The sequence below is a fragment of the Marmota marmota genome, unplaced genomic scaffold (genome assembly GCF_001458135.2).
Source record: "Marmota marmota marmota unplaced genomic scaffold, marMar, whole genome shotgun sequence".
Taxonomy (NCBI): Eukaryota; Metazoa; Chordata; class Mammalia; order Rodentia; family Sciuridae; genus Marmota; species Marmota marmota.
The window spans coordinates 2,218,550-2,230,949 of NW_025999853.1; the positions used below are offsets into that span (position 1 = coordinate 2,218,550).

General features: G+C 40.4%; 1 protein-coding gene across 25 annotated transcripts in view; it reads left to right on the top strand.

Annotated features, from left to right (window-relative positions):
* The window catches only part of Rbfox2 (RNA binding fox-1 homolog 2), a 202,069-nt gene that overhangs the window by 50,982 nt on the left and 138,687 nt on the right, over window positions 1-12,400 (top strand). The window contains exon 1 of one of the 25 annotated variants that reach the window (XM_048802240.1): window positions 5,470-5,680. The exons of the other annotated variants lie outside the window; for them this stretch is intronic. Within the exon in view, the coding sequence (XP_048658197.1) occupies window positions 5,666-5,680 (15 nt within the window). The 5' untranslated portion in view covers window positions 5,470-5,665. Of the gene's footprint in view, window positions 1-5,469; window positions 5,681-12,400 lie in introns of those variants that run through there. 25 annotated transcript variants of the gene reach the window in all.

The following is a 12,400-nucleotide window of genomic DNA, read 5'->3' on the forward strand; positions in this document are numbered from 1 at the left end:
TTATGCTTTCCCCATCAGTGTGTGAGAGCAGAGAGTAGGTTTTCTGAAGATGGGACATGAGTGAATTTTTGGGCGTGATCATGATGAGTGAAAAAGGGTGAGAGCGATGATGGAGGAGAAAATGGGTGACTGACCAGCAGCCAGGTCTTCACTTGGGCACTAGAGGATGGCCTGCAGATGGGCAGTAGTGGGGGAAACGCCTCCTTCATTGTGCTCACTGTGAGTAGGAGGAGGTGCATGCATATCTAAGTAGCACTGTTGAATTGATAGTGAGAAGATGCTGTATGGATGCTTCTCTTTTTAAATGACATATTTGGATAGAGATCAGCCAAGAGTTGGAGGTGGGGAGAGAATGAGACAGGAAGAAAAGGCAAGAAATAGTCACTTTCAAGAGTAGGAAAGTTTCCTAGGATAGCTTCGGTGGGATTGCTTGGCACTGTCAAGTGCCCATTGAGGTTTTATGATTATGAACATGCAGTGAAGTCCATCAGCTTGGTTGTGATTTTCCTTCAGTAGAGTTAAGCTGTTGGGACATGAATGCAGAGAGGGCAGAAACTTGCATTTAACCACGTTTGGAGTTTTGCCTTGTGGCAATGATGAGAGGACGAATGATGGAGGGTCTTTGCAAGGCAGGGGTTATGATTATGGACTGTGGAATCAAAGTGGAGCAAAGGAAGGAGTGGAAGAGAGAACTGTACTGGGTAGATGAAGAAAAGTGGCGGGGTTAGAAAAACTCCATGGGGTCCCAAACTGTGTGGAGGGGATACCACAGCAAGTCAGTCAGAAGTGGGAGAGATTCTTTAAGAGTGTAATGGAGACATATTACAGGGAAACAGGGCTCTTAAGATAACGTGGTTTCCTATTTTAGGGATGGCAGCCCTGAGTTCCCTAAAATTGGAATAAGAATTCTAAGAAATTGCCTCTTTGCCCTTTCCAGAGGCCAGCTTCAAGATGCACCATTCCCAACATGTGAATGAGCAGAGCTTGCTTTAGACATCCAGGAAGGTAATCACAGTTCACAAGAATTTTCAGGACCATTCTGTTGACAACAGCACTAGTGCAGCAGTATGACGGCCAGTCCCACATACAATGTGTGCATACCAAGTCCCGAACCTCTCCCTGGCATTGTAGGTATAATCGTTGATAATGGAGTGCAGGATTTGACTAGGGTAAAATTTCTAGTGATTTTTGCCTGTCTTGATCAGATTTTATCAGTGAATAAGTATGGTATATTGTAGACATGATCTTGGAATCTTAAAAACTTGTATTTAGGTTTTGGCACCTTTATTTCCCAACTGTGAAGCCATGATACCTATTATTTGAGTTATTGTGAAGGCGCAGTGAGACTATGCCTGCACAGCTGTGGCATATAGCATGCTCCCAGTCAATAGACGCTGGATGGGGATGACTGTGTTGGCACTAAAATCAGCAAGCAGGCATGGAAGACTCCCCGGCTCATCTTCCAGAGTGCCTTGGGTCTAACTGGAAAATGGCAAAACCATAACTATCCCTACCCTCCCTATGCCTACCTAGATGAGCTTCTCAGGCTTTGGGGTATGCGCAGATGCTCCTCGGGCTTCAGGTATAATATTGATTTTGATTCTGTAAGTCTAGAGTGGGGCCCAAGATTCTTCATATCTGAGAAGCTTCTAGTTGATGCTGGCCCATGAGGCATACTTTGAGTAGCAGAGTTCTATTAGAGAACTGCCCTGTGGGAATCCCTGCTATTTAAAACAGAGAGGAAATGAGGTATAAGAAACTTATTCTTTCAACTGTTTTGTTTTTTTTTTTAAGTCAAATTCAGTGGACTTCACATGTCCCACTTCTCTAGTCCACAGCTTGGTGAGGCTCTGTTATCTCTCCCTGTCCTCAAAGTGAAAGGACTATAAATTATATAGAGAGTCCTATCAGATTTTGTTTGAAAAATTTCAGTGCCTGATTTCTCAGGTATATTTTTCAAGAATCATGCTGGCTCCCCACATGCACACAGCCAGAGAAACTTTTAAAAACAAGTGGTCTCTTGAATTATTAGATTTTGAGACAGAATCTGAAACGTGGCTCCAAACCCTCTCTGCCCACCAGACTTGTCAAGTTGTAAAACACAGGACTTTCAGAAGCAGGGATTCGAATGCATTATAAGACTAGAATTATTGGCAGCCCCTGTTTTGCTATACCAGATTATCTGATTTTTCTTTCTCCAGCATGAGTCCAGCATGCCAGAGACTTCCTCTGTGGGCTCTGCCTAGAAGAATTCCTTCTCCAGTGCTCAAATTGACACGTCTTCACCTCTGAGCTAATCTGGAGGCTGATAGCTTCAGAGTGCAGTCTGATAAAATGTCCTCCTAGTGGAATGCAGTGTGTGTGCATCTCAATCTCTGAAGGCTTGAGATCTTTCCCAGAGTGGCTTCATCGTGTACGATCCTTAGACCCTTATTTTCCCCTGTTAAAGTGAGTCCTACATAGTTATAAAGCACAAGCTTCCTTATTTTGATGATCGAAGAGAATTTTTTCCTCCCTTTTTTTTGTGTCTTTCTGTGTTTCTTCTTCTTCTTCTTCTTCTTTTTTTTTTTAAGATAGGAAAATGTGGGCATGCAGGAGCATGCAAGAACAAGACCAGTAGCTCGTCTGTGTGGTTGTGTTTTGAGTACAAGTTTGTGAAGGAAACACACAAAAGAGTTTCATTTCTGACCAAGACTATCTACCTAATTTAAAAATCTATAATCAGGAAAATAGCATTAGAAATTTGTAAACTCTTCTTTGGGCTTCAAAGGAGTTTATAAATGGTTCTACCCATGGGAATTTTTGAGGTAGTTTTCAGAGTTTTTGTGACATATTTAAACTTTTATGACTTTATTTTGAGGATTTCTGTATTTTTCTTTTTCTTTGCTGCAGATGTTTTTATCTTTATCCTATCCCAAATCGATTAAAAGATAACACCATAAAATGACAGCATGAATATTTGTGATTTGATGGTGTTTGTTTTATTGTGGTAGTTAAGGATGAACAAGTATTAAAATAAAAACTCTTAAAAGAAAAGTTGAAAAGACTGGGCTGGGGATGTGGCTCAAGCGGTAGCGCGCTCGCCTGGCACGTGCGGGGCGCTGGGTTCGATCCTCGGCACCACATAAAAATAAAATAAAGATATTGTGTCCACCAAAAACTAAAAAATAAATATTAAAAAAATCTCTCTCTCTCTCTCTCTCTCTCTGTCTCAAAAAAAAAAAAAGTTGAAAAGACTGAAGCTTCTTGGTGTGATGTTACTATAGTTATGGCTTCAGATTTGGGGGTTGCTGTGAGACAGGAAAATTGCATATGCAAATTGATTATGGACATATAAAAAGAGTCTTAAGTAACAGTTCATACAAAGTCAAGATTAGTTTTCTTCACATTCAGTTTTTTAGAAAAGGCTATTGGGGACATATCTTAGAGGCGTTTGCCTAGCACGTGCAAGGTCCTGCCTAGGCTCAGTCCCCAGTGCTGCAAGAAAAAGGGGAAAACAAACAAGGACATCTGTTTTAAAGCTTGGAAGTTCCTACTCCTCTTTTGTACTAGAAATGAGGTGATGCTGCCTTAGAAGAAGTGGGGTGGGGGAGGTTCTGTATAAAGAAAAATAAAAGGTTGGGTGAGGCTGAGAATCCCTGCCCCACCCCTCCAAGTTTAAATGAGCTGAGAGTTGAAGGTGGGAGAAGAGGAAGGCATTGTGAACCTCCTGAGGAGACACATATTTAATATGAAAGAAAAGAAAAAGTGACCTGACTTCTACCTTAAAAGTACAGGAGACTTCAGGTCAGCAGGTAACTAGGCCGGGTGTGTGTGTGTGGCGGGGAGAGAATGAATAAATATGAATATGAACCTATGCATGGGGCCTGCCTGGCGTGCTGCAGACCTTACTTGGAGATTTCCTAAGCTGGAGGGAGCTATCTCAACGCATCTCAGGGGGAACTACAGCGCTAGGGCAACTGAAAGGCAGTAGGCCTCTTACTTTGGTTTGGTTTTGATTTTGTTTTGTTTTTCCTTTAATGAGTTAAAGGAGTAGAATATACCTCTAAACAATAACATTTGAGAATGTTTTGTGTATCTAACATATGCTGGGTATTACATAAAAGACTCCCTGGCCAAAAATAGATGAAGGAAATCTCCTTTGTAAGTTTCCACCCTGAAGGGTGAAAAGGAGATAAGATTGGCACAGGAGTACATTTAGTAGCAAATGGCAGAAGTGAATGTTACATTACAAACCCCAGGCCCACAGAGGAAGGAGAGCCACTTACAGCTAGGGTGGGCTTTTGAGTTGGAATGTGGGGAAATGGGTCAGAGAGGTAAGAAAAGAGCATGAGCATTGGCATATGGAGGAGAATTTAGTTATTTTCTGAATAAAACCCACTGATTGGATAATACTTGTTCATCATTGTATGTAATGGACAGAAGCTTTGCCTGGCATATAGGAAGTACTTAAGAAATGTTGGAACTAAAATTGGGCAACATGGTCACCAAGATCATGGCAGAGAGCTTACATAGTTATATCATTTCATTTAATTTAATTACAACTCCAAACATAGTTTTTTAATTTCTTTTTTTTTGAGGGGAGGAAACAAAAGCCTGAAAAGATTAAAAACTTTCCCCAGGCCACAATGATAATAACTATAGATCCAGAGTTCAAACCTGGGCCTATACCCTTCCCCTTCTGCATGCCTAGTAAAATATCTGTAACATACTAGGGGCTTGAGATTCACTTGATGCTAAAACACTTGTCATTTGTCCCTTCAGAAGGAAGGTTGTGCTGTAAAATCCTATAAGATTAAGAATTTTTACAGGCAATGGGGCTGGGGTTGGGGCTGAGTGGCAGAGTGCTTGCTTGCCTAGTGTGTGTGAGGCACTGGTTTCGACCCTTAGTACCATGTAAAGGTAGATAAAATAAAGGCATTCTGTCTATCTACAACTACAAAAAAATTTAAAAAATAATAAAAAATAAAGAATTTTTACAGGTGAAGTGATATAAAGAATAATAGTGGTAGGGCGACATTGCAGGAAGGGAATGTGGCTCTGAGCATGTTCTGTGGTGCATGCCTGGCTTCTTTTGGGGGATCAGGAAGAATCTGGTCAGAGGGGAAGATGCCTAGATCTTGGAAGACCGAGTTTTTTGATTGCTTCATTCACGTTTAAAGAACTCATGTTAGACTAATTTTATGTCTACCACTAGAAACTGGTGCTGGTGGTTTATTACCAACCCCACCCATTTCTGTCTTTTGCAATAATCTTTGTGAGTGGTGATTGTATTTCTAGAAGTAGAATGACAGAGAGATTCCCAAAGGCAAACACAGAGTGTGGTGTACACTCAAGTTCAGACGCTAGGGGCTGGGAGCTGAGAGAGAGAGAGAGAGAGAGAGAGAGAGAGAGAGAGAGAGAGAAGAGGGAGAGAGACAGGGAGGGAGGAAAGGGAGGGCGAGAGGGAGGAGAGAGAACAACAGAACAGTCAGCTGGAGAGGAGGGAGGAGGGGGGAGGAGACGGTCGATTTTTAGATTTTTTAACTCAAGTAATTTTGGGGGGGGTTCTCCCCACCCCAATTCCTTGCCCCCCATTCTGGCACCTCCTTTCCCACCGTTCACTGAAGTGCCTTTTTGCAGTCCAGGATCAACGGACCGCTGAGTTTGAGCAGCCTGGTCTGACATGATGTACCTCTGGGTGAGTACAGTGCTGTGGGCGAGGGCTTGCACTTGCACTTGCACATATAAGGAGTGGAAAGCTTGAGGTTTTGCTCCTGCACAGATGGCCTTCCCCACAGGGCACAGACTGCCATATCCCCTTCTTCACACAGGTGTCAGGTTTTTAAAACCTAGCAGTGCTTGTGACATTGGTGTTTTGTTTTGCTTTTAAATGTTGTTTATCTCGTTAGACTTAGGTGAGAGGGCTAAGCTCCCAGAGCAGTGCCATCCCCTGGGCTTGGTGTAGGTTTAGAGAAGGCAGGTGGGCAGGTGAAAGGAGCCGATGGCTTCAGCAACGGCAGTCTTCCTGGTGGATCAGGATTGACTTGGATTATGTTTGGGGGGCACTGACCTTGATAATCAAGCCATGTCTTCAGATATTGAGAACCAATAGGTTGCATGATCCTTAATTAGGAATAAGTTTTTGTTAAGTTTTTATGTAATAATTTTAATGTCCTTCACAATAGTCTTATGAAATGGGTCACTGTTATTAATAAAATTGTTCGAGGAAAGTAATTAAGTCACAGAGTCACTTGCCCATGGTTAGAAATCAAGTCTAAAGGATCTAGAATATTAATTAATAAGCAAACATTACAAAGCATTTTATATTTGCCAGGAATTTAATATGTACCTTGCATTATTTTGATTTACTGTTAACTGTGTCATTGTGATTTGGGATAGAGGAAAAATACCAGGATTGGAGAGATTTGTAAATTATGAACGGTGGTAGCTTTTAGGAGAATGTCAGGGAAATGAAAACAGAACTACCCTGACCCCTCCTCATTTTTAGTTGCAAAAACAAGAACATCTATAGTCCCTTGCAAAGATGGCTGTGCTACTCTCTTGAGTAGACAGCTGTTGTGCGTTGCTAAGGGAGCCTGCGAGATGGGATGCCCTTGGCTACTAGCCAACTTTTGAAAGTTTCATTTTGCCCTTTGCCCTTCAGCCCAGATGTCTGGAATTGCAGGAACCTACTTGGCTCAGACAGGCTAAATTTATAAATATCAGAAAGCAAACTTTTAACCAGGTTTGTGGGGACAGAGCATGACCACGGGGCGGGGAGGGGTGCAGCGTGTATTTGTGTGTCTGTGTATCTGTATGCGTGCGTCAGGAGGTGCTTCTTTTCCTGCTTCTTCCTTCACATGACCTTGGAATGTAAATTCCTCCCCTCTATTGATTTATTTTTGTAGTGCTCTATTTATGAGAACTCAAAGAACTGTTCTGACACACCAGTGTGTGTTGAGTAGTTTTCACCTGCCTGGTGGTTGGGATTGAACAGCACTGTTCAATCCATAAGGATAGGTTATTCTGTCTTTTGATTGTTTGGAAGAGGAATTATAAAAGGAAGTAATTTGAATTAATCTCATTTCCACTCACTTATGTTTGATGAAAGCAGACAGTGGCAGTCTCCTTAGTTATTTCCTTTGTGTGCCTCTTATTTATATATTTGTCTCAATCCTCTTATTAGCCCCAGAACAGAGCTTCCCAACCAGTTTGCTGCATATAGGATTAAGATGCATATATGCCAAGACAACTATTCCCCACAACCTCAGAGCAGCCAATCAGGTGGGGCTTGGGATTCTCCCTGTCACATTGACTGTGCACATCCTCATTTGCCACTGTATACCATAAAAATATTACCATTTTTCTATGTGTGCTACACCTGAAAATTTGGGTAGCATCGTGTACAGGAGAGAAGAAGCTCTGTCTCCTTATTATCTGCATCCTCTAGCCCAGCGCCCCAAACATTTGTTGAATCCCACAAAGATGTCCAGAAGAGCAATAGCTGCTTAACTCTGAGATTCAGAAAGGAAATGTAGGTGGTCAAGCATTTGGTCAGAGTCTCTGAGGAGCAGTTCAGAGACAACTTACAGGATTAGAAATAGAAGATCTCTCTCTGGTCCAGATCTAGACAGGACCAATCTAGGTTGAGCTGGGACCAAGCCATGTAACTTTGGGCAGTCATTTAACTATTCTGGGCTTTGTTTTCCACATTCACATGGTAACAGGATTAAACTGAACCCCTTCTATTCCTGAAATCTTGAGAAGTGAGTTTTATATAGCTATAAGTATGTATACCATGCCCAGTGTGTGAGGATGCGTAGGTTCTGGTGAATATAAGCCATGAAGCAGCACCACCACCATTGTCTGCTTGGTTTGGTACTAGCAGTGAGTCAAAGGTACTGTTTCTGAGCATTCTAGGAAAGTCACTCAACTGTTCAGTTGTCCATATTCTTAGTGTGTGAGCTTTTGTGGAACCTGTGGCTCTGAAGAGTAAAAGTTACAGCTTACCCCAGGGAGAGTCGTTGTGTAGTTAGATGTGACACATTAGCCTCCTCCTGTGTGTCTGGAAGACTGAGATAGGATGCTGTCTTTGACTTATGCTGTCTCTGACTTTGTCTATGCCTCTCTCTGCCAGATCTTTCCTGTTGAGTTGGTCCTCCTTTTTGGTGAATTTGGTAGTATCAATGGGCAGCATAGTGTATTGTGAAGAGTATGGGCATTTAAACTTCACTAAATCTTGCTGTTTCCAGTTGTGTAGCTGCAACAAGTTTCTTGACCTCTCTGAACCTCACTTTCTTCATTTGTTATATAGGGAAATTAATAACCTACGTTATGAGATCATTTTGAAGATTTGAGATAACCTACAAAATATGTTTAACATAGTGTGTGGCACACAGTGGATGCTTTTCACTTACCTAGTGCAAGTCAATCTTTTGCTTTTGACATTTACAGAGGGTTTGCAAATGATGGATCTATCTCATTGAGGATATCTATGCATTCTCATAGGGATAACTTTGATAAACACTAACTAGTTTTATGTGAAGTGTTTCCCCCCCTTATGTTTTAAGTATTCCTCATTAAGGTCGCCTTTTGATGGAGAATAACTCATGGCTTGTTCTAAACTTCATAATTTTTTGGAGGGGTTGCATTGTTATTGAGCATTCATTATGTCATCTATTTTCCTTGTCTCTTCATCATCCAAAACAGGGAGAGAAAGAGACAGACAGACACATAGACATGATTCCTGTAGTGAGGGAGCTTACTTGTTTGATGATTATATAATTTATATCCAGTAAACAAAATCTCATTCCACTTAAGTTCTCAGGAGGCAGGATGTGAACTGATCTTAGCTAGGCTGGCACCAGGCTTTCTCTTACTCATATCCTATATGGATGAACTTCTGGATCACATTACAAACTATTGTTTTGTCATAGATCAATTCCATTTTCTAAATAAATCAGTTCAGCTAGTATTTAATGAATGCCTATAATGAGTAGAACCAGCTGTTGCAAATACAAAGATGATTAATGACATCTGGTGTCCTTAAAGAATTTGTGACATGGTGGTAATGTGTGTATGCAGATAATAATGATTTTTGTATGAAGCTATTCTATTAAGAAAGTGTTTTTATATGTTATCTTATTTTATCCTCACACCATCGCCAAGTTGTGTCATTATTGTGTTGGGCAAGTGAGGAAGGAGATGGGACGAGCATGTGACAATTAATAAATGGCAGCCCTGGAAACCCAGTCCCATCTTTCTAAAAACTATGGCTTTTACTTCTTTCACACTGTCTTCTTTTGGGAGAAGCTGATGTCATTGATATATTAAAAAAATTTATTTTATTTATTCATTTTTATTTTAAACTGTCTGAATGAGTTAGACATACACCCACATAGTCTTCACCTCCCCTCTCGGGAGTTAGCTGTTATCTTCATTTTATAGATGAGAAAGCAGAAACTTGAGTAACTTGCTAAAGTCATGTAATTTAGCACTGGCAGCGTTAGTATTTGAACTCTGGTTCGTCTGGCTCTGAAGCTTATTACACCATACATAACCTTTTCTCTTACTTGTTCGGGAGTTTCCAGTCTTTCACTGCTGCCATAGAGCATGATACGATACAGGGATAGAGTGGGGAAATGAAAAGAAGGAAACCGGAATTCTGTTTGAATCACCACTAGTTACCTGACACATGTTACTAGATTGTATATACTTTTATTTTTCAGGTGGTGAAAAGGATGCAGTAGTTCTTGAGAACATTTGTGGAATAATCCTTAGAATATGGTATCAGCCATTTTAGAGTAAAGTAACAACCAATGGCTTTATTGTAAAACTTGGAAATCGTGGACTATGAGCCAGAGGCAGTTTTTGTTCTCAGTTGTGCCACTTATCAGTGTATAACCTTTTTGAACATTTGTTAGCTATTATCTTCACTTTCTAATCTTTAAAATGAGATTAACTGCTGATTTAGATGAGTATAAAAGATCTTTTGAAGCCATTTTGTGCTAAGCAAATATAAGGTAATAACAACAATAGCACCTTTTAATTCAGATTCCAGTCAGGTTACTCTTTTAGTGCTCACTTTTTGTTACTATTTTGCTATTCTAATTGTTTTCCATGATCAGAGAACTAAACAGTAGTAAATCAGGTTATCACAAATCGTAGAAATCCTTCGGTTCAGATAACACTTAAGGCCAGAAACTATAAGTGGGAACTTGGCAGTGAAAAGCCATTAAAGGATTTTAAGTAGGATTAGGAGTAGGGTGAGTTAGAGGTTATAATTAGATTGAGGGTTTTGTTTTTATTTTTGTTTTTTGTTTTTTAAAGCTGTCTACACAGATTAGGGGAGAATAAAAATACAGAGAGAAATTAGGTGATTGTTGTGTAACATCTCAGTGACAGGGAATGGTGGTGATAAGGTAGCCGCAAAGCAGAACTGAATGAGACGTCTTCATGAGGTGAAGTGAGAGGCGGTTGTCTTGATTTGGAAGAGGAGGGAAAATGAAGAGAATCATGGATTTGATTTTGGATTTGGCATTTTTGGGGTAACTGTGAGATGTTAAAGAGGAGATATTCTTTAGATAGCTGCCTACCTGGTTCTGGAAATAACAAGTAAAGGTAAAGACTTAAACTATGGAAATTTGAGAAAACTTGCATGCAGTGGATATTGAAGCCATGGAGAATGAGAATGGCCTAGGGAGGCAATATGGAGCAAGAAGAGAAGTTAATGCCTGTGAGAGAAGTATGAACCCACAAAGGAAGCAGGGAATAAGATTCTAGAAAACTTGTTCTTTAGGAGAAAAACCAGGTCACTAGGAAGTCAAGGTAAGAGAATGTGGCAAAAAGAGAACTGAAAGTGTCCATAGGTTTAGTAATGTGGCAGTCACTGTGATGTTAGCAAGGGTTATTTTGGTGGAATAATGAGGACAGAAGCCTGCATGGAGTCAGTTGAGTAGTTCATGGGAGAGGCAAGGAAATGGAGATAAAAATAGTTAGTATAGATAATTGTTGGAAAATTTTGACTCTGGTGAATATAGAGGATACCTAGATGTGGCATGAAGAAGCTTTGTTTTATTTTGAATAAAAGAGATGGGATGGGGGTGTAGGTCAGTGATAGGAAGTGTGCTTAGCATATGTAAGGCCCTGGGTTCACTCCCCAGCACTGCAGAATGAATGAATGAGACTTGATCATATTTGAAAGTTAATTGAATAAATCATTTTTAGTAAACAAAGTATATATGAGAGAAGGGCTAATTGCTTCTGCTTTGAGAAAATGGGCTGGGCTTTAGGAGTAGGGTGAGAGCTCCCATTTTAACAGGAGGCAAAGCAGATGCAGGTCAGAAAAGCTAGCAGCATCTAAAAGTTCTAAGAGGTCTGTACAGTAGAGGTAGACAGGCAAGATGGATTGAGGGGTAGAAAGGGAGGGGCACTGATTTTTCTAAAAAGGAATAGATTGGTGAAACAGTATATACACATATACATATAGAGCCATATATAATGTAACTCCATGTGGCTTATATGCATGGGATGAGTGGAATAGGGGTGGTAAAAAAAATTATAGAAGTGCCAAGCATGTCTGTAATCCTCGCTACTCAGGAGGACGAGACAGGAGGATCCCAAGTATGAGTCCAGCCTGGGCAATTCAGTAAGATCCTGGCTCAAAAGAAAGTAAAATTAGAAAGGGCTGAAGATGTAGTTCAGTGGTAGAGCATTTGCCTAGCATGTGCGAAGCCCTGGGTTCTGTCCCTGCATGACCAGAGAGAGAGTGAGAGTGAGAGTGAGAGAGAGACAGAGACAGACAGACATACAGAGACAGAGGCATAGGTTAGATTATTTTAGATTGTCTAAAAGATGTAAAATTTTTTTTTATTCCACTTAGGGACCATTGATAGATTTTAAACAAGGTCAAGTATGATCAGATTTGTATATTAGAGAGATAGCAAGAGGCTTCCTTTATTGTTGCAGAATTTATATTTATACTTTGAATCAAATTGGTTTAATATATAATTTAAAAGCTGAGAAAACTGTATGGGTCTAAACAAGTTATTAATAATATGAGACTGATGCAGTTAGTGCATATTTATTGAGACTCCTATGTACTGATTGTCTCCTGAGGAGTGGTGAAAGAGTAGTGAACAAGACAGAGTCCTTTCCCATAGAGTGAGTTTGTTTGTTTTATACGAATGGTAAACATGAACAAAATAGCTCCAAGAACTGGTAAAGGCTGTAGAGAAGACAAGGTAATATGCCTCTGAATGGTTTAGAAAAGAAGACTAAATGGTAAGAGACACATCTTGTCACAATGTGGAATGCAGTACAGGCAGAAGTAGTAGCAAACGCAGTGTCCATGGGTAGGAATGAGTCTGGACAGAAAGAAGGATGTTGTGGTTCAAGTGTGGAGAACAAAAGAATGGTA